This window comes from Sander lucioperca, chromosome 16, assembly GCF_008315115.2.
Source record: "Sander lucioperca isolate FBNREF2018 chromosome 16, SLUC_FBN_1.2, whole genome shotgun sequence".
Classification (NCBI taxonomy): domain Eukaryota; kingdom Metazoa; phylum Chordata; class Actinopteri; order Perciformes; family Percidae; genus Sander; species Sander lucioperca.
The window spans coordinates 22,621,172-22,643,642 of record NC_050188.1 but is presented as its reverse complement, the minus strand read 5'-3'; the positions used below and the strand labels follow the sequence as shown (position 1 = coordinate 22,643,642).

The following is a 22,471-nucleotide window of genomic DNA, read 5'->3' as shown; positions in this document are numbered from 1 at the left end:
AGGCCCGGAACATTCTGGACAGGTCTCTGATCCATATATAAAACAGTATTTTATATATGCTCCTGAGTTTAGCCGTTATTGTGTAAAAGTACAATTGCACTTTTCTGTTTTCCAGCTGACTGACTTAGGGTTTAATATTGGGTTTGAGAGTGTCTGGAAAATGCATATTTTTGATTATGTAACAAAGAGGAAACTAGACTGAAAAAGTATTCCATATGTCATACAGTAAAATGACTCATTATTCTTTCTTAGCAGAGTGAAGCAGAACACAGCCAGGCCACACAGAACAGAAACACAAGCTTAGTCCGTAGAACATTTTAGCAACACTTTGCTTGTATGTTACTGGTATTGGTAGGTCACATGGCCAGACTGCAGCTCACCTTGAATCTGTTGTTATAAGAAAGCACATATGACAACTATCCATATTTTAAAATGCATTGTATATTTGTGGTTCTCTTTCAAATAAAATTGCAATGTACAAAGAACCAACTCATACTTCAGCCAGCCTACCCTACTGAAAGCTAATATTCAGTTGTGAATACAATTCAAGCCAGTGTATTTTTTTAGTAATGTGAATACTTTCTCCCTATTTTTAAAGTGCTTATATTATGCGTTTTGCCTTTTTCCCTTTCCTTTATTGTGTTATATATCTTTTTGTGCATGTTATAGGTTTACAAAGTGAAAAAGCCCAAAGTCCACCCCAAAGGGACTTACCATCTCCTACAGAAAACACTGTTCACAAACAGCTCCAAACAGCTCTGTTGTAGTCCAGCCTTTACTTCCGTGACAAACGTGTACATTATAACGTGTGTTACTTTGTAACACACGTTATAATGCTCGCCTAGCTGCTAGCATGGTACGCCCTCATACTCTGCAACTGACTAGCTAGTAGTGCTTACCTAGCTACTGCGCATGTGTGACTCCCAACAAAGATTGAATAGAAGTGTGATGCCTCACTCTGTAGCTAAAACAGAGAGTTCAACACACAGGGTGAAAAGAGGAGCTGCAGCAATGTGCAGTACAACAAAAATATAGTGTTTTTTTTAAATTAAACCACATAAACCTATTCTGGTACAACCTCTAAATACAATTATGAACCTTTAAATGAGCATAAAATGAGCACTTTAAATCATATCTAAAGAAAGTGTTATGTGAAGCATGGCCTTCCAAATCTGGGATTTGTCAATACACCTGCCTCTAAAACAGCAATAAATGAGATAGGGGAAATAGTATATTTCCCCTTCCTTTTAACAAGTATGCAAGGCAGTTGGAATTCCATGTACAGTACATCCACTAATGTAACCATCGACCACTCCTTCCCCCTGCTGGCAGTTAACAAGAATGCAGATTTTTAAGGTCAGTATTTGAAATAAAACACAATGATGAGAAAAAGCGGTAACACTTTACTTGAAGGTATCGACATAATCGTGATATGACACTGTCATAACTATGACATGACACTATCATGAACGTGTCAGAAACGTTATAAACAAGTCATAACGTTTATGACTTCTGTCATTAAGTGTCATTTGGTTTTTGTCATGACAAGTTGACATTGTTTGGGTTGTCTTGATTATGACAACTTGACATTAATCAAAGTGACATTACCAGAAGTTGTCTTGGTCATGACAAGTTGACATTAAATTTGTTTGGGATGTCTTTGTCATGACAACTTGACATTAACCAGGATGACATTAACAGAAGATGCATTTGTCATGACAACTTGACATTAAATTTCTTTGGAGTGTCCTTATTAAGACAACTTCACATTAAACAGAATGACATTATGTCAAGTTGTCATTACAAAGACATCCCAAACAAATTTAATGTTAACTTGTCATGACCAAGACAACTTCTGGCAATATCACTTTGATTAATATGAAGTTGTCACAATCAAGACAACCCAAACAATGTCAACTTGTCATGACAAAAACCGAATGATTACACTTAATGACAGAAGTCATAAAAGTTTATTTATAACGTTTATGACACATTCATGACAGTGTCATGTCATAGTTATGACATGTCACAATTATGTCGATACCTTCAAGTAAAGTGTTACCGAAAAAGCTTAATGATGCGAATAAGCATGGGTTATAGTATTGTATGATTCCAGTTATGCGTGTTGTAACAGTCATGTACGTGGTGATTGTTCCAATGTTCAGCATATCATCCAATAGGCCTGCATCATGTAGTTTGAAGCCTGGGAAATAGGTGTGTGTGTGTGCTAGAAGTCGCCCCGATGCTATGATATTGCTTACTGTCTGACTTCCAGGTATTTACCACACTGTACAGGTTTTGTACAACAGGAAGATTTCAGGTGAGCTCAGTTTAGGTTTAAAACCCAAATAAATGGTTTAGATAATATCTCTAGTCTTGAGGTTTGTCAATGTCAGTAAGGGTGCCACCCTGTTCGGAACATTGCGTTCAGGTGTGTAATAAGCATTATAGCCTCAGCTTTGTTTGTTTAGCTACAGCTCTACTGTAGACGACTTTAATATATCACCTGGACAGATGAAATAAGTTGCTTCACACTATAATGGCTTCTTCATTACTTGTTGCGATGTTTTCCAAGTTGTGCTTTCAAATACATTTGAACTGACAGAGTCAAGAAATGTATTGAACTCTGCTCTTGTAAGAGCAAACCTAAAGGAATATCCAACCAAGCTCGAGAGCAGTATTGACTCCTGTCCAGCTAAGACTGATACATAACCCAAAGCTCAATGCTTGTGAATGCACCAGAAAACCTAGATACATAACTGGTAGCCCTTTTGCACATTACATGTTTTGCATAGAAACATGACAAGTTCGTTAATTATATAGTCTTTAACCTTTTATTTTTTACCTGAGCATCTATTTTTTTTATTTTCATTCTCCTCGCTGACCTACAGAAAGGACTCTTCAAGTTATTACACTCATGCTTAGTTGTGGGAATTTGTAGCTGTGGTCAGTTTTTTCTTGATATATTTAGTACTATACAAATACTCTAAACCTGTATATAATCACAAATCACAAAAAACAACATTGAAATTATTTGTAATTTCTTCACTATGATAATTATAGTATTTAGTTATTAGTAATTGATAAATTGTTACAATGGTGATGCATTGTGGACGTATGACCACTGGGTGGCAGTAGAGGCATTGTATTCACATGAGCAACAGGGAGCATTAGTTTCACTCCTCCAAATCTAAATCTTGTTTCTACTACTCTTTGAATTCCCATTTATAGAAAGCATAACCTCTTTTAGAAAGTCTTTGATGTTTCTGTCAGGGATTTAAACGCAACATTTCAACATAAAATGTGCTCTGAATACAACTTCTGGAGTCTGTCTTTGTCGAACATTATATTATGGAACTGAAATGAAAATGTGCTCGGCATTTGCTTTGAAATTTGCTTTGAAGAAGGGGCCTCTGTTAACACAAGGCACGTCTTATGTGATCCAGAACTTGTATTGGTAGTTCAATTCAAATGTGATAATGATGGCAATGACAGCATGCACATTTTTTCAGGACGATTATCACCCCCTCCCTTCCCAGTTCCCCTTGCCTGAGCCTTTTATATAATCTATTTTTATTTCTTTCACACTCTCTCCTTCATCCCACTGCTGAAGAATCTGTGATAAACAGTGAGGTAACAGCATCCAGATGGCAGGAGAAACAACTGGCCAGTGGAGCTCAGCAAACAGTGGGCAATCAGGCCTCCATTAGGCCCCAACTGAGGACCTGCCAAATGCTGCAGGACCCGCAAGGCAAGGAGACACACACACACACACACACGCACACGCACACGCACACACACACGCACACACACACTTCACTGAGCCCTTTAACTGCCTGAAGAGAGCCACTAAACAAGTGGCTTTAGTATACAGGTCTGTTCTGGGAGGGTCTCCATATCAATCACAGCTTTAACTGCAATGTTGGAGACTTGTTTTGTTTTGAGGGAGTTGTTTTTTATGTGTATGACTCTGTTCTTTACTGTGTAGTTTTGGACTTGTGTGGTTTAGATAGGCATGAAAAAAGTTCAAATTCTTAGTGCCAAGGAGATGCTGTAAAGGAAGTATACAGTCTGTAGAAAATAAGATTGAGTCAGGAACTATTTAATTTGAAACAACTGACACAAACACGAAGACTTTCCTAAAGTAAAATCAGTTTAAAATGACCTATAGACCTGCTGAGTTGAACAGCTTATGCGGGGTAGAGTAAGACATACAAGTAAAAGAGACACACATATACCACACCCACAGGGATTACTCACCAACGTAATGTCCCTTGCCTTCTCTGAATGGGGGTCCAATAGGCCCTTTCATCATGGGCTGCATGTACTTAATGTTGTGCATGGGGGGATAGCCTCCAGCAAGAGCAAGCGTCCCCAGCATCAGTAGCACACAGGCAGGAGCCAACAGCATGGTCAACAGCATCCCAGGCTTCAGATGTCACACACAAAGAACTGGAGGAATAAACAGAAGAGGAAAGAGGACAGAGTTCACAGCAACTCAAGAAGAAATGGCAGTGCAATGATTTTGTATATATATATATTTATATACCTGTATATATATATTTTTTTTAAATCAATGAGCAGCATCATCACAAGAGAATGATAAAGCAAAGGTCGTTTTACACCTACAGTGATAATGAGCAGACCCAAACGGAATCTGTAGATTTTGTTTTACAGTTTTCAGCGGCGATGCAGAATGAAAATGTGCAGAATTTAGCGGACCGTTTTTCTGTTCGGGGTGGAGCTGTGTTAAGTTTTGTTATCATTTTTTGTTTAAAATCTGCAGAGAAATTCTGCGTAATTCTGCATCTGCAGATTATGTGTGGGCCTGTTAGTGAAATACGGAACTATACTGCAAGTTGCATGACACAGTAATTTACTATTGTGAAACATGCATTTACTGCTTATTGGCTAAAATTAGCAAATGACTCTACTACAAGCAATTTGAAGTAATGCACTGATATTAAATCTCTTTTGCTGTGAAGATTAGTTTTTTGTTGTATTAGTTTGTCTGTCTACAAGCATAGTGTGTCATGGTCAAGCGAGCCACATACATTTTGGCCAAAGGAAACCAAGGAAGCCAGGGAAACATGTGTCTTGCTTAGAAGTACGGAAAGCAGAGAGATACTAATGGCCAAATATAAACAGAGTAAAGGTTGGCTGACACCTACTAAAGCACACATTACTTTATGTGCTATGCACAAATATATTAAAGACAGACACTATCTCCAGCACTGGTAAAGGATACGTTACACTAGAGTGGTCCTATACATAAATGCCCAAACATGAGGTGCAAACACGTACAAATGTACTGTACCTTGTACGCATATGTTGCTCTCAGCTGCTGAACTGTATGCAGCCAGTATTTGGTTGGGTTAATATTTGGCCTATATGGCCCTCAGAACATGTGACAGGCAGATTTGTTGACTTTAATTCACTTCAGGAAGAAATGACCACATCGCCTTCTTCCAAATATTTTTACAACCGTGGTCAGGTGCGAACAGGAAACCACCAGAGGATGGTTAGTGTGTTTGTATGTCATAAGTGAGCAACTGTAGGTGTCCAGAACTGGTCAAATGATTGAATTGAAAATTCCGTCAGCTATCTTTGGACTGATGACTGTCAGGGGTTATTTTGTGATAATGTGGGATGCAAAATGTAGTCTCAGGTTCATGCCAAATGCCAACAATGCCACATTTATAACAAATATTAAAATACAAATTGCGTGAGGATGAGAGAAAAGGGTGTATAGTTGTGAAAAGCGTTCTGCAAGTTTCTCTCTATTAGCCTGCCAGGAGTTTTTTGATTTAACTAAGATACAGTATCACACACTTCCAGGACCATGCAGCAAAGCCACAGAAATAGCAGGCATAGGTGGCATTTGGCAAACAAAATGACACACAAGAGAGACACACTTCATCACTCTGGCAAATGTAATTTCTGATTATCACCTCTTACTTATTGTGGGTCCTTAATATACAGCAGTATTATAAGTGCCACTCTTCAGTGCCAAAAGGGGTGGAAGAGGGTGCTGTAGGTCTCTAGTTCCTCATATCTCTCCCAACATTATGCTCCTGCTTCATATAATACTCATTTTGTCATTGTGGGTGTGTGAACGCTTGCTTTTCTCTGCAGACTCATGGACTCAGTTTACAGTGAGTAACAGCAGTTATTCAAACATGAGTTGACATTTTCTAATTCGAAAATGATCTGACATTTTTCTAATTTGGAAATTATATTCAATTATACACTGCAGTTAATTGGAAGCAGGGACTGGGAGTAATCTGGGAGTTCACAGCAGACTTCAACTCACACGTACTTAGAAAAAGGCATGTTCACTGCCACGATGTGTGTGTGCAGAGAGATGAGGTCTGTTTTACAGCTTTGCTTTTACCGACGTCTGTGATTGTTTAGCTACCACATAGCTGTGTAGTCAAATTCCTGTTTTACAGTCATTTACCAAAGTGTTTCTCTGGGTTTTTGAGGAAGTTTTTTTGTTATTAGTCATAAGTGCGTGTGTGTCTGCGGTATCTGTTTATGCTTGTTTATGGTGCCGTCGTGTGTCGTTGCAGTCTTTGCCAGGAAAAATCAAAGATCACCTCTCAAATGTTCACACCAAAGCTTAATCTTTGAAAAATAAAGAAAGCAAGACAAAAATGTTAAAAGACATACACAGGAGAAAGAGAGAGCAGTATTGGTAGGGCAGTGTTTGGTCGTTGGCTGACTTGCTGGCTGGCTGGCAGTGAAGCTCGTCTGGTATGGGGGTCTGTGGTTTTGGTGCCATTCTGCAGGCGTCAAACTCTCTTAAGAACCAGAGCGACACACCATCAAACCCAGAAGCCGTGCATGAACAGGGATTAGACACAGACAGGCAGGTCACAGACCTACACAATCTGTTTATCAAATGTTTTTGGTCAAAAAGCTCTGCAGACGTTGTTAAAAAATCTCACGCAATCCTCTCTGGCTGGCCACCATGAGCCACTGCTGGACCGAGACTAGTACATGCTCTCGCACACAAGAGCACCCACATAACAAAACACACACTCTTGGTATGCATGAGAACACAATATAGCTCTGGTAAGTGGTTATGCCGGGTGTCTTGAAAATGCAAAAACTCGTTAACTTTCCCCCATTTTCACATAAAATCGGTCCATTCAAAACAAACCATAACAAAACCCCGGGTTTGAGAGGAGAGGAGAGCTAATGGTGAATCAAAGCCTCCGTCATTAAACATGAGCAGCATCCAGAGTTACAGCAAAAAAACCTTGTCTGGCAGGCCGAGTGACACTTTATATAAAACAGATTTAGCTGAGAAAAGAAATCGCCACACACATTACGGTAAAAGATCCGAAAATACACAAAGAAAGAAAAAGCAGAACAGAAAAGTAGCATTATTGAGGAGGTAAGGGAGAGTCTGACCCTTAGGTGTAAAAGGGCACCGCCAACTCCATCATAACATTCTTATTGTCATCACTATGCGGTTTCCACTTCCAGACAGCTGTTAAATAACTGTGCTATGTCTGACAGCCACACCATGGACAGATTATGGTAAAATGAGCCCATGGACAAAGACATGTAAGGCCCCCCACCCCTCCTACATAAGAGCAAGACACCCAGACTGAAGGAAAGTCTCTCTTTGGACTTTTGTCTTGTTTTGCTTACGTTTTTGGTCATTTTGCGTCTTGTTATAGTTGTTTTGTGTCTCTGTAGTTGTTTGTTATGATTTTGTGTCTCGTTTGGGTTGTTTTGCGTCTCTTTTGGGTTGTTTTGCATATTTTTTAGGTTGTATTGCGTCTCTTTTTGGTTGTTTTGTGACTCTTTTGGGTTGATTTGTAGTCAGCATGTCTTTGTAGTTGCTTTGTGTCTCTTTTTGGTCACTTTGCGTGTCTTTGTAGTTATTTTGCGTCACTTTGTAGTCATTTAGTGCCTCTTTGTAGTTGTTTTGTAGTTGTTTTGCGTCACTTTGTGGTTGTTTTGTGTCGGTTTGTGGAAAATTTGTATCTCTTTGTAGTAATTTTGTGTCACTTCAAAGTTGTTTTTTGTCTCTTTGTAGTTGTTTTGCATCTCTTTCTTGCTGGTGAACCATACACTCAGGTATTGCTGTTGGTTAAAATACTGCATCAGTATTTTATTCACACAGCACTTGAAGGCTGTCTTACTCCTGTCCAAAGTGTCCTGCCACAACAGATCCACAATGACACTCCTCTGCACAGATATTTCACAAAATACTACAGCCCATTATACAAAATATTATAGGAAACCATCAAATACGGCCTGAGATGCAGGTTCTATTTTCTTAAAGCAGAGCTATTCTTCTGAAAACTGATTAAAATTGCTTTACTAATGTTACTGTATTTTAATAACAAACACTAGATTGTATTTGATTTGCAGATACTCAATACTAAAAAACCCTGATAAAGATCAGGAGCAAAAAGGCCTACTGGTCCCATTCAGAGATTCATCCATCCCCACATCAAAGACAAAGACAAATGTTGGCAAGTGTACATAATGAACATAGACAGACATCCCACTTTGCCATAACCAGTACACCTCACAGATCTGTCTCCAAACCACCTGGTAATCTGAGTCACAGACACATGCCCGAAGCTTTCAGTCTTTCTCAAACATATGTTGGATGCCAGTTTAACAGAGACAAAATGCTAATCTGCGAAGGCTTCGGGCCGCCAAAGCAGACTCAACAGCCTCCAAACCCAAACTCAGCAGCCTCTCAAGTGGCCTGCTCAGACAGGCAGAAGAGACACAGACACCGCGGCTGAGTTCAAGCCAAGCACACACTTCCCTAACTGCTCCGTTTACCCGCTAATGCAATCAACAGCGCTGGGGAGGTGAGGTTGAAGGTGCTCTGCCTCCACTTCCCTTAAGCAGTACATGTGTGGATCCAGACTGCCAGGCATTTCCTAAACCATGTGCCACAGAGAGATTATAGGTACACCAATTGTGAGGATTCTGTGTCATGGAGAGAAGAGGGGGCGGTTGTTTTTCTGGTGAACATTTGAGCCGCTCCCTAAGTAAAGGAATCATCACCTGAACATCATGTACCAGCTTTTATAAAAACACCAAATGGTTCAACAAAAACCAAGGTCCATAATAGTTTGGTTAAGACCACAGGTCTCACAGGGAACTGCACTTAAAACCTAAACCACATATTTTCGCTGATTCATACAATTCTGACAAACCTTAGCCACAACCATGACCATAACCATTCCTGACTGTTACCATGAACCCACATGGGTGGTCAGCTTTTATTCAACCACAACCATCTTCCTTTATCAAACTCTCCTCTTGTAAATTCAACAAGCAAATGTTGGAAACTTCCCTTTCACAGCAAGAATGGATTTCCAGCACTAGAGAGGAAGAAAGGCACACTAAAAATGAAATAAATTTACACATCTGTGGTCTATTATTCAATCTGTAGTCTAGACATATGAGTATTAACGGATTTTACAGATTCGCAGTGAAAACACATGCACCTGCAAACATAAAGAAAACTCTTAAAATACACACAAACAGGCCCAAATGAGGCTAAGGTATCACTTCCAGACAACACAGAGGTCCATTGACCTGCGTGAACGCCCTCTTCTATACCTACATAAGAGATGGAGGGAAAGACAGAGAAGAGGGAAAGTGAGCACAGCCGTGACACAACATGCTGGCGGCCAAAGCAACCCAGCTCTTACTAAGCCTGAGGGTGTGTTTGTGTGTGTGTGTGTGTGTGTGTGTGTGTGTGTGTATATATGTGTGAGGGGGAGAGGAAATTGAGTGTGTGGGGTTTTATTTAGAGAATCACCTTCTTTTGAATGAGGTAATCCCTCATTCAGTGGCACTTTGACCATTACGCCTTTCCGGTGTCAGCTCACTGCGTAATATTTGAGAAGTGGTCACAGCTTTGAATGCACCCTGTATTACTCAACACTGTGCAAATAAGCACTGGGGAAACAGTATGGCTGTTGACATAACGTGTCCGTGTGTCCGTGTGTGTGTGTGTGTGTGTGTGTGTGTGTGTGTGTGTATAAAAGTGGCCACAACGCTAATGCATATATAGTGTGACATTAACATCTGTTACTTCAGTTGCAACCAGCTGGAAAGTGTGTGTTGAAGGTTTTGTTTGGTTGCTTCTCATGAAAATATTGTCACTTCTGCACCACCACAATAAAAGCTCCTATGTTCGCTCAGTAGTGTTTGCACTGAGTCATTAGTCAATTATAGAACAGTCAATAGGAATACTATAAATTATTATTTTTAATGTCGAGACATGATGTACACTGTTTATGTTTCTACTGTAACATGCTGATGCATACACGTTTGTGACTTATTCACATACAAATATACTATACAGTATACTAACTCACTTATACAGTATATACACACCAAAATGTCCATTCTTTATTCAACTTCAAATGGGCTCTTACCACAAGTATGACTCCACTGCTCTGATGTTGTTTATGGTTTGGGCTAGGGCTTTAAGTTTGAGTTAAGGGAAATCTTAATGCTACAACCGCTGCTGCCTATGACTTGCTTATTTTCTCAATTGATCAATTAACTGTTGGTCCACAGAATGTCAGAAAATTGTGACAAAAATGTCACAAGTTTTGAAGGTGACGTGTTCAAAAGACTTGTTTGTTATCTGACCAACACCCAAAGATATTAAGTTGACTATCACATTAGACAAAGAAAAGCAGCAAATTCTTACAAATTCAAATCTGGAACTAGGAAATGTTTTCTGTCAATTGACTAACTACAACATACAATATTTTAGACAATAGTTAGTATAATAGTTATAATAGTTATAGTTAACTTGTGAAAACTGTTGAAACTATCAGAGAAAAAACAGAAGATGAGAAGATGATGAGAGTCAAAGAGTCATCATCCAGCGCAGCACACAGACCTCATCCATCTTTCTCTCTCTGGGTAGCAATAATGATGATGTATATCTACACTGCAGATGACACTGCAGATGGCACTCTTTCACTTTACACATGCATGCTTAAGCGCAGGTGCATGTGCATACAATCACATCCTCGTTTTTTTTTTTTTGTGAATCTGTCACGGCTGCCTATATGTCTGTTATCTGTCTTGCTTGTTGTCTTCTGTTGCAACCTGAGGATGACTATTTTACGGGCGCCCAATGGTTGGCACTGTGGCCTCACAGCCAGAAAGTACAGGGTTCGAACCAAGGTAGTCCCGGTCCTTTCTGTGTGGAGTTTGCATGTTCTCTCAGTGTCTGCATGGGGTTTTCTCCAGGCGCTCTGGTTTCCCCCATCAATTAATTGGAAGTCAGCTGACTTATTTCAACATACTGTACTATGATGGGTTTTTTTTTTACTTTTTTCTACATACTGTACGATATTAAGATGTTTTTATTACTTTTTCAACATACTACAGCATAAAGGATGGAGCACCCTGGGTTTTCAAATGTATTCGTTCTAAGTTGAATGGGAAGAAGCAAAATAAAAGATGACAGTCAAAGATTTACCACGGGTGAACTGAAGACAGGATTGAAAAAGGTCTTGCTTCGCTTCAGAGGAGTAAAGAAAAATCCTAACCCTCATTAAACAGTAAAAGTAAAAGCAAAAGAGTCTCATCAATTCAGGAATTGGCACCCGTGGAGCAGGGCTGCATTTTCCTAATATCCCTGAAGGTGAAGTGGGTGAAGAAAGGGCTGAGAGACAGTCGGAGAGGGGTGAGTTTATGCTGATGGAGTGGTTTAAGAGGAATCGAGTGAGAGTAAAAAGGAAATTGGGAATGTAGGTAAGTGTGTGGGGGGCTGAGACAGGTTGTGAAGAAACCATGCGGAGGGGAAATGAGTGAAGAGGTCAGCAGAGGGTTTCCATTTCTTGATGACTTCATTCAGAGGAACACGTTAAATACCCCTGGGCACTTATCTAAGTGCAGAAGCAGACGTGCTAATCATAAGATGGGGGGGTTATGTATCGTGCATATGGAAGCGTATGTGTGTGTGTAGTCAGGGGCAAAGCGTAAAGCAGTGAGGCTAATTAGTCACAGAATTATTAACCTGTAGGACCTCACACATGTACAGTTGCATGTGAGTTTTAAATAGGACCTTTATTTGCTCTTGAGCCCCTAGCAGGAACAGTTTTGGGACAGAGAGAGAGGGCATTCATTAAAATATATTAGCCAGTCTGGCTCCCCAGCTGTTTTAGAGTCATGCTCTATCACCTCATCTTTCAGTGAAGCATTTCAGATCAAGATATAGCTAAGGAAGATGGATTGAAAGTCTGTAAAACATTCAGACTAACCCCTGATCTGCTAAGAAGCCAGTTACAGTATGGGGGAGCTGAGGAAGAGAGAGTGTCTAGGCAGACAGACACAGCTATACCTCTCCGGCTGACCATTCGGTGCACCTAACTCAATATGAGTGGCTGACTAGGTAAAAGAGTAAAAAAATAATCTCATAAAAGGTGATCTGCTACCACCTTTCCAGAGCAATACATGTTCAGCAAGACAGGTCATTGAAAGCAAACATCTCAAAAACTGACATTACTGGCTATCATTTACTCATCATGTGAAAAATGAGAAATTCAAACAAAGATAGAGATTTATGGATTGGAATATATAACCATAAGGGCACTCTGGAGATGGCCTTGCCTCAGAAGGAAAACTTTGAGGACACCCAGTAATAGAATCTCCTGCAAATCAGAACGATCACTCTGTCTCTCCCTGTCTCGTAGGTCTCCACTGGCAACCTCAGCTCTTCTCTCTCCCTCTCCTGTTCCTCTTATTCTCTACTCCTTAAGCCTCCCGCTCTCCGCACCGCTCATTGCTGGTGTGAATACTTTTATTGTGTGCTGCCAAGGGCTGACCAAGCAAGGCGTTTCTTTTTTCCCTGTAAGTCCACCGGTACTGACATATACTCAAGTCTCTGTTATTCTTAATTAATATAACAGCAAATGTCTAGGGAAACGAACAGGAAAGAAAAAATGGGAGAAAGGAGAAGTGAGGTACAGCAAAGGCAACAGGAAGTAAAACCTGACGCTTCGGTTTCCACTCTATCACAGTCAGAGGCGTAGCACGAAAATTCTGGGCCTTGTAGAAAGGCATTCTCTATGGGCCCCTTCCCGCATCCAGAGCTATTCATTCTAGCTGACAAAAAGTCAGAATCATCATCAGTTGATGATCCATGTAGAAGACATGAAAACACACTCACCGGGGCAACCTGGCTTCCTCGGGAGAGCGGTGCTCGTCCGCGGTAACGTTAACCATCCCGACCAGGAGGCCAGCATTATCAGCGGGTAACCTTTGATGAGCACCGATCTCCTGCAGAAGCCCGGCCCAGCCAGCGGGACATGAACACGAAGCGAGGGGCCAACAGTTTTAACAACCCATTGTTATTCCCAGATTGTCAAAACGACGCCAAACGGAGGGGACACACATGCACTAACATTCACTAACATGCATGTGCGGCCGGACCAGTGACCAAAACAAAGAACAGAGAAGCTAAGATTTCAACACACAAAGGGAGTGTAAATTCATTCTCTGCTCAGAATGCCAATACTCCACTATATATTTAAATAGCAAATATTTGTTTGCTGCTATATTTGTGTTCTGAATGGCGAGTACACAATCTTTACTGTTTGTATTTTTGTTTGTTTATATTTTGTGTTTGCTAAGAAAAAGACACCATACCCCAAACTCTTTGTATATTGATCTTATTATAGCCTAGGCATTTGGAGATATCCAATGCTTAACATACCTGATGTGCCTTGATACAGTACAAAAGCTATGATCGGACAATCCCTGTTCAGGGACAGAGTTGGGAGTCAGTTATTCAGGAGCTGGATTGGATGGTGCAGGATCAGGGATTGGATGCAGGACTTGGATGCATGGCTCTAATGTAATGGGTTGGGCTTGGTCTGTGTTATGTCTTGTGTTTCTGTGCCATGTCTCCAAGTAGCTGTTACCTTTCTTCTTTTCACTGGGTGGGTGGCTTTGCTTTTTCCAGAATGGGGCCCCTGAAATGTGCAGTAGACACACAGGCACACAGAAAACTGACAAAAGTGAGACAAAGAATAGAGCTCAATCAAGCCACGACAAATGAATTGTGTGTTGTTGTTTTTTCCGCAACGTAGCTTTGTTAGTTCCTGACTGTGTGTCAAACTATTCATGGTGGCAGTTCATCCAAAGGCAAAGCTGGTTGTGGCGAGGAGTCAAACCCATGTGGAGAGTGAGTGCATGGGTTTATTTACGATTCAGTGCTCTGAAGGTGAGAAATGTTCTGGGGCGCTTAAATAAGGCGACTAAACCCGGAACAATTGCACACCATCAATTGTTCCGTTCTTTTTGCCAAGACTGGAAAAAATCCCAAGCTGCACGTAGCTGGAGCTAACTTCCAGGAGGGAAAAGCCCAGAAAAGTCCTCTCGTAGTCTGTTTTTAACAAAGGATTCCACAGTTTGACACTTCATGAACACACAAAGCTAATACAGATCACATTGTCAAAGGCTGCCACTGGTGGAGATGGAGGGAGATGGAAACTTGTGACAAGGGATGGGGAGAAGAGGAAGAAAAAGAGGAAAGCACTCTATTGACCGTAAACGAAACTGAAGCAACGGAAGGGGAAGAGAAAGTGAGAACCCATGAAGGAGATGTGAAGTCATTACGACAGGCAAAAAGAAAGACAGGGAGACGGATGGGGAAAAAATGAAAGGAGAGCTGAAAGTAAAAGCTTTAGCTCTTGATCTCCCTGTTGACCCACTTCAGATGCGTGCCCCGCCAATCATCTCTCACACTCCTTTCGCTGACAGCCGAAACAGCTTCACACGTACATGCCGTGTCGTGCACACACAAACACACACATCAGTTGGCAGCAAAACAGAGAGGGAGGCCTTTTTTCTGTCCGAAATGGAGAGAAGGGGAGAAAGAAAGAGAGGTAGAAGGGAGATTATAATTTAATAAGGGGCAGGAAATCTTGGTCAAATCCCCCTGAAGGAGCTGAAATGCCTCCGTGCTGGAGGCTACTGGACTATCCACTGACTGGGCTCCATCTGAATGGGCTTCTCTGGCACAGGCAGCAGGGCAGACAACCAAAAAAGCAGACAATAGACCAGGAAGAGAGAAATCCCACTATACAATGGTTTGGAGCTATATTCCTACATAAAATATTGAACCAGCAATTTGTTAATCCATAGTATCAGCTGCAGGATTTCTGCTGGATCCACGCTGATGAATTTTGCGGTTAGCATGTAAGTCAGTGAACCTCAATGTCCAATGACTCATTCATATACTGTATATTAGTTTCTCTTCTCTCTATTTCTAATTTGATAATACGAGGGGTGTGTGAGGGTGAGAAATAACAAGCTTCAGCTTCGTCCCGCTCCTTTTCGGACATGTTGAACATATTGTTATATAGATGTTGATGTTTTTTTTATTTTGGTGTGTTGCAACACACTTATTGTGTTTTATATTTAATTTTCAATTTTTGCTCAAAAGAAAAGAAAGAAAGAAAGAAAAAGTATACTATACTATACTGGCAAATATTCACACACCATGACAAGATTATGACTTTAATTAAGACATATCTGCGTTAAATATATGTTAACATGACCAGACAAAGCATTTGATGCTAACTTTAAGAACATGAAGTGTTTCGATACAGACACATTTTGGTCTGTACTAAAGACGCACTGAGGTTTAACATAAGTCCTAACCTTGTACATAAAAAAACACCTGTTTTTATCAGGACCAATCTTTTAAGTGTGACACTTTTGAGATTATTTGTAAAAGGGTAGTTAATATATGTAGCCATAGCCACCATGAAGTAAGCAGCACCCAAAAAAGAAATGATGTCACAACACAGGCCCACTGTTGGCTTGACTACTAAAACTCTATGTAAACTTTGTTGAAAAGCTGCCGCTGTGGCCACACGCAACCGTCACATACACCTAAACCACGGCCGTAGCTGCTAGTAGCTCCTCACCGGACATTGATTGGTTCGGTCCGCTGCTGTTCGGACACAAGCGCATTACCTGAAGCCTGAAAAGATGGATTTTCGTGTGATCTGTTGATACTGCGAGAATCCAGCTGCCGTGCAAGGTCAACACGTGATGGCAAATAAGCAAGAGTGCATCTTATTACTTGTGAATTCTCCCTTTCATTTTTAAGATGAAGATTGTGTTTTTTGTCTATCAAAAGTTACATAGCATTACTTCACAACCAGAAGAAAAAAAGACACACTGAGGAAATTACTTAGTAAATGACACAAGAAAAGATTTGAGTAGCTGCAATTACTCAGGCCAATGTGAAACCCGAAGCTTCCTCTTGACAGTCTACAATAAAAAGGATTGACTAAATGCAATGTGGGCTTTAAAGAAAGCCACTACGAGGAAATGAGCTAGCAAGTGAGCTGTTGTTGCTCGAGGACTCAGACAGTGTGACGCAGGGCCATCAGAGGATGAGGATGTGGGATGGGATGACATAAAGTGATGCTGTGAGCTCTTATGTTGCTGTCTTTCCTAGTATAGTGTGTGAAGGCAGGGGTTAGTGTAGTGTGTGTATTTTCACTTGGGAGTCTTTATATAACACCTAACATAGTTGAGGTTATTAGGGCAGCTCCATCACTCTTCTACGTCCTTTTTCTCTGCTCTCAAGGGCAGAAGGAAATGTGCTGAATCCCTCTCTGCTCAGAAATCACTTGTCCCCCCTTCCACCTCACACTATGTCTTAAATGGAAATTCATTGGATGGTTTGAATCCCAGTTGAGGACCATTAACTGTTCATTGGCCCCTGTTTGATTGATCACTTACTTAAAACGCTGCTGACCCCAACAGGGTGGTTCAGTCTCCAGACCTAACTAGCTGCAAAGAAACCACAAAGCACCTCAAACACACACACACACACACACACACACACACACACACACACACACACACACACACACACACACACACACACACACACACGTGCCAGACCACCAGCATACAGTGCATAGCCCCCTCTGACTGTGGTCCTCGCTGAAGCCTACCTCACCCATCAGGATCAATGCAATTCTTTATAAACTGCTGGCTAATAGTGCTGGCTGTGTAAGAGGACTCTGCCAGTTCTGGCCTCACACCTCCCAAATCCATTGCTGGGCTGTATAAACATGGTTCTGTGAGTGTGTGTGTGTGTGTGTGTGTGTGTGTGTGTGTGTGTGTCTATTAAATGTGTATGTCTGTCTATATAGCTGTAAATATGTAATAAAAATTTGGACAAACAAAAAAGAGCCACCAACACAACTTGCTGTACAAGACAGGAAACACATTCTTGATGTCCAGGCATCTCTCCCATATAATGCAATCATTTCCAAACAGTTTCTAGCACGGTTGTTGAAACAACGGCGCAGTGTTAGTGGAGCAAGCATGTGATAAGTGGGACTTTTACGATGGCTACATCTGTGCAGTCATAATCAGTCTGCTTTTCTAGTATGAAACACATAAAATAAGCTATTTGGCTGCTGACATGCACCCACAGGGCCATGTCAAAACTGTGAGAAAATCGAGTGAATACGTCCCGTTGGAGTAGTGTACAGTGGACCCACGCCAGGCCTTATGAAGGCTATAAGAGCCACCAGAGAGCAGCACAGGTCAGACCAGACCGTATTAGCTCTGGGAAGTGTGAAATACTCGGGAGGGAAGGATGACAAGAAGAGGGGCTGGGATCATTCCCAGTCCTATTTCACACTCCTGCTAATACTGGTACTAATGTTACTGGCTATATATATATTTTTACAACAGGGTGTTCTGTTTGAAAATGTCGACAATGACCGAAAACATGAACATCTCATCTAATATGACATAACATATATTACATGGTTATATTAATGTAGCTTTTCATAGTACTAGCAATCCGTGGATGTTGCTACTCAGCCTCTGAAGACGTAAATCCTTTAAAAAACAGGTCACAAAAATATACTTTAATTTTTAAAAAGGCTCAAAAATGTAATAGAAAAGCTGGGCACTGTAGTTTCACCAAGCGTCACTCAAACAGGAGGAACCTGTGCATTTGTTGGGGACTATTTTTAGTTGCGGATTAATACACATTTGGTGCAGTGGTAAGCATTTACGGCAGCAGGACGGTGTATGTGGGATTGACTCAAAGTCACCCAGTGCAACTGCCCAATGATTAATAAAATGAATAACTAAGTACAATCTGAAAAAAAGAATAACCAAACAAAGGCTCATGAGGTTTCTGGCTCATTCAATAACCCCTGCACACTAAAAATGCTACAAGTAGCTACCTCACAGAAGTAATAAAGACATTTCCATGTGGAAGTAAAACACAACCTCCAGGTTAGTCAATTAGAAACAGGCCGACATGTTATCTTGGCAGTAACGTGACAATAATCCTCCAAAAGAAAATTTGAAAAAACGCAAGCAACAGCCAACATATTCATTAAAATATCTGAAATCATATTTGGATTATTTATATTCATTAGCTGAGATATTCCTGATTTTAGGCAGAAGACAAATTGGGTGTGCTGTTTGCTAATTTACTTGTGATCCAATACAGAAACATGTTGGTTTGCCAAAAGCACAGCGTCTTGTTTCAATAATCACACTTTGTACACTGAAGAGGAGGAATGAGATGCTGCAGATCTGCAGCCGGGCCAAGACAACAGAAAGACCAGCGCCAGTATAATGGACTCACTGTTGTAAAAAATAAAGGCAGCGATACAACCCACATTGGCGAACACAGGCCATAATAATGAAGTTTACTTGCACGTTTTACCACATAATATGTTATATCAACTCCACACAATGGTGTAAAGATAAAACAACTGCAGCAACTGTCTTGGCTGTCCCTCTCATCTGTCGTGTCCTGTGCATTATCTGGTTTGTTAAACCAAACCCAGGAGAATGAGAGACTGAGGACAAAGCATAGCAATTGGACAGTGCAGTGTGGGAGGTGAGGCAGAGAAAAAGAAGACAAATAAATCAGTTCAAGCTTGGGGCAGGACAGGAGAAGCGTGCCTTGTAGATACAGGGGTTTACTCTATATTTCCTCCCTAAAAACGTGTCTCTCTCTCGCTCTCTCCCTCTCTGACACTGTATCTCCCTCTGACCTTCTGCCTCCCGTCCTGTCAACACCCCTCCGCTCTCTTGACGCTAATCGTGATCGGGGTGACTCCCTGCTCAGTTCCCTTGTGTGTGATTGATTTTCATCGGGGCTCCTTTTTATATTAAAACCAGATCTGCTCATTCCCTGTCTCTTATCTCCATAGTGCAGTCATCAGGAGGTGATCAGAGACACACGATGGAATGTTCCAGTTGCTACGAGACAAGATATAACGGCGACGATCAAAGGCGGCGGGAGTCGACATGGTCAATCTGTGACAGTTTATGGGGACCGAAAGGGGGCTGCACAACAATATTTTAAACTTATATAATATGAATATAACTTATGAAGTCCTCTGAAATGCCTGCATGCTACATGAGCGACTGTATAAGTATGATTCAATTTAGTGAAAAGGAATTATTTGCACATCTGTTAGTGCTGTAAACACCAAAAAATCAGGACACATTTATGGTTAATGGGCTGTAAAAGTGTCTGGTCTGCTCCCCGGAATGTCGAGTTTGAGCGCTGTTCATCAGGAAGGAGGGAAAAAAAAGGAGCTTTTAATGACAACAAACATTCCGATAATTGTGTAGTGTTGAATGAACTCCATTTCCTTGTTCACCTGCCTCATGGAATTCCTGCATTGCTGCCAAGAGCCAATAAAACGGCACATTCAACCTTTGCAGGGCCAGACGCAATAATAACCTTCTCATTATGCATTATGTGGCAAATGGCTGAAATTAAGTGGAAATAAAAAAACGCTAAAGAATTATTTTTGTCTGTTTTTGAATGGTGGGATCTGTGCTCGCTGCTGTAATCAGATCATATCAGTCTATCTAGCATGATGGAGCAGCAGTTTGGAAGGTTATGAAGACTGAGGGAGGCTACATCAGTCTGCATGCATCTAATGGTTCATTAAGGGCTGATTCTCAAGATCTGATATGTGTTTATCTCCAACCTGGCAGCCAGAAGAAGGGGACATTCTTGAGAGTCTGGAGTTAGTTTAGATTGATGGGCCCTCGCTTAGATAATCACCCGACCAAAGGAGGGCTGAAGCAGCTTCTTTGTCTCCACTTGGCAGCTGGAGGGGACGGGCGGATTGGTGGGAGGAATATGAGAGTTAGAGAGGAATAAAACTTACACCACAGACATGAGAATGAGACACATCCTTGGACACTAGAGGAGCTGTGGGGGAGGATGGAGCGATGCTAAGAGGCGGTGGAGGCCAGGCTCCTTAAACAAGAGCCTTATCCAGAGCAAATAAATCAAAACAGACGCAGAGACTGACACTGTTGTCTTTACAGGCACAAGGTGCAAGAGTTCTTCAAAACAAAGTTTGACCTTTGAAACATCTGGGTGATGCAGCTGTTGTTCTTAACTTTACAAGTTTTCATATTTAAAGCTGCTATACACCCAACTCTGGAATTGCTCATCACCAAACAGCAGCTGGTGAACATAGTGGAGCATTTAGCAGCTAAACAGCCAGATGTTTTCCTCAGGAGTTGGTGGAGACCAAAAACAGAGCTAAAAGGAGAGTCAATATTGGACTTAAATTTACCAGGTGCCAGAAACACAATTTCGAATGAATGCTAATGCTGGTTAGCCAAATTTAAAAGTGAAGTAATATGTCACTGTTGTGTTCACAGCTTGGTCTGCTGCCCCCAAGTGGCCAAAAATCTGTTTTTGCAGGTTTAAGAAGTCAGAAAAAGCGTAATTACTGTACATTCATTCCAGCACAAGTAAACTTCTGTGCAGTGTGACACATAAAGGGTCTAATATGGAACATTAATAAAGAGTGAAAGGTATACCTCCATGAAGTCATATTCAGTCCTTCCAATGAACTAAACCTCTCCAAGGGAGGGAGTCTCTGCTGTGTTATTACTCCAAACAAACCTGAAGGACCCGCCAAAATAAGGAATGACAGGGATGAAGAGGGGATTTGAGAAGGAGAAGTGGGTGTTGAGCGACCTCTTTCACAGAGTTTGTTTACAAGTTATCATTTAGCAAATAAGCGCAAAGTGGAGTGAAGGGACACCGGGCCAAGTGCGGTCAGAACACCGGTTGGTAACGGTGACTCAGATTAGGTCGACTATGTGATTTTGCAGATGCCTCCAATCTACGTGCAAATGTGCGAGTGAGATCATAGATGAGAACATGTGTCATTTCCTCTGGGATACACCCTTGTTAATGATCTGTCAAATTTTACACACAGCAGACTTTATGTTCTGTTAAACACCTGATACTTTAACAGCTACAGAATACGACTCAGTCAGTTCTTCAGTGATTCTTCTGATGCTTTCTGGAGGCAGTCTTTTTTATTTTATTCTGAAATAAAATGTACAGACCTACATGGTAGACAGGTTTTAACAGTGTGCCATTTTAACTGTCACAGCAAAAGATATCATCTGCAGGCTGATTAAGGGACTTGAACGGCTTTGACTGAACCAAGCGAAGTCCAGACTGACTTCCAACAACTGGCGCAGCAGCTTGATGGCAAGAGTGGGAGAGACAGTAGAGAGAAAGAAGAAAATAGGTAGACAGAGAGAGGGAAAGCTGTTTGAGTTCCTTGTGTGACAAAGAGCAGGCCGCTGCGGGAAACCTCAGCTCCTTCATTCACTGTGGTCTGAGAACATAAAAAGCACCACACCGTTTGATCTCCAGACTTGAATACGTCTCTCAGCTTCATAAAAAAATAACACAGCTTTGGAAACCATATTCCCCAATTATTCCCCCATTACCCCGCCATCCCTTCTTTCTACCTCGCTCCTTCCATTCCTCCCACATTAGCAATTCTGTCTTTGATATCAAAGTGGAATGAAGATTAAAGTCTGGGTGAGGGGAAGAGTTGCGTGGTATGGGGCAGCTCGGCACATTGCCACAGCTTTAGATGGGGTTTGATCCACAGAGTTATTCGCCCTCTGTCTGCCCACCGTACGCTCTTTTCTAGTGACCGAAGATGGCTGGGAAATGAAGGAGGGCTTTTGTTTCCTCTCATCCAAGCTGACATACTCAATAAATACGCGGCATACTCCGTTATCCAGTCACACCTCACGATTTAAAAGTCTGTGTCTGGAAGGATTGTGACCCTGTAGCGCTGTAAAAGCAAGCAATAGCTAAGCTTTCCTTTGAACCTCCAGCCTGCTCTCCATTTTTACATTTATCAACCGGCATCTGCCCACCAGCTAAGCACCTGTCAGTCAAATCCCCACCAGACGCATCATTACATTCGAACCACTTCCAACTGAGCATGCACTGTGACCACACGTGACCTAGGAAATGTCACCAATTATAAAGCAGTTGGAACGGTCAGAGAGTCAAATGCCACGTCGGTCATTTTTAAGGATGTTTGTTACCCTTGTCACTCAGCTCGTCTATGCAGGTTCTATATCACATAGTACAAGA

The 22,471-nt window shown here is 41.4% G+C and overlaps 1 protein-coding gene across 2 annotated transcripts in view; it reads right to left on the bottom strand.

The window, feature by feature from the left end:
• The window catches only part of col8a2 (collagen, type VIII, alpha 2), a 48,119-nt gene that overhangs the window by 6,271 nt on the left and 19,377 nt on the right, over positions 1 to 22,471 (bottom strand). For both annotated transcript variants that reach the window (XM_031323353.2, XM_035993074.1), the window contains exon 2: positions 4,261 to 4,452. In XM_031323353.2, coding sequence (XP_031179213.1) covers positions 4,261 to 4,423 — 163 coding nt within the window. In that variant the 5' untranslated portion in view covers positions 4,424 to 4,452. The remainder of the gene's footprint in view (positions 1 to 4,260; positions 4,453 to 22,471) is intronic.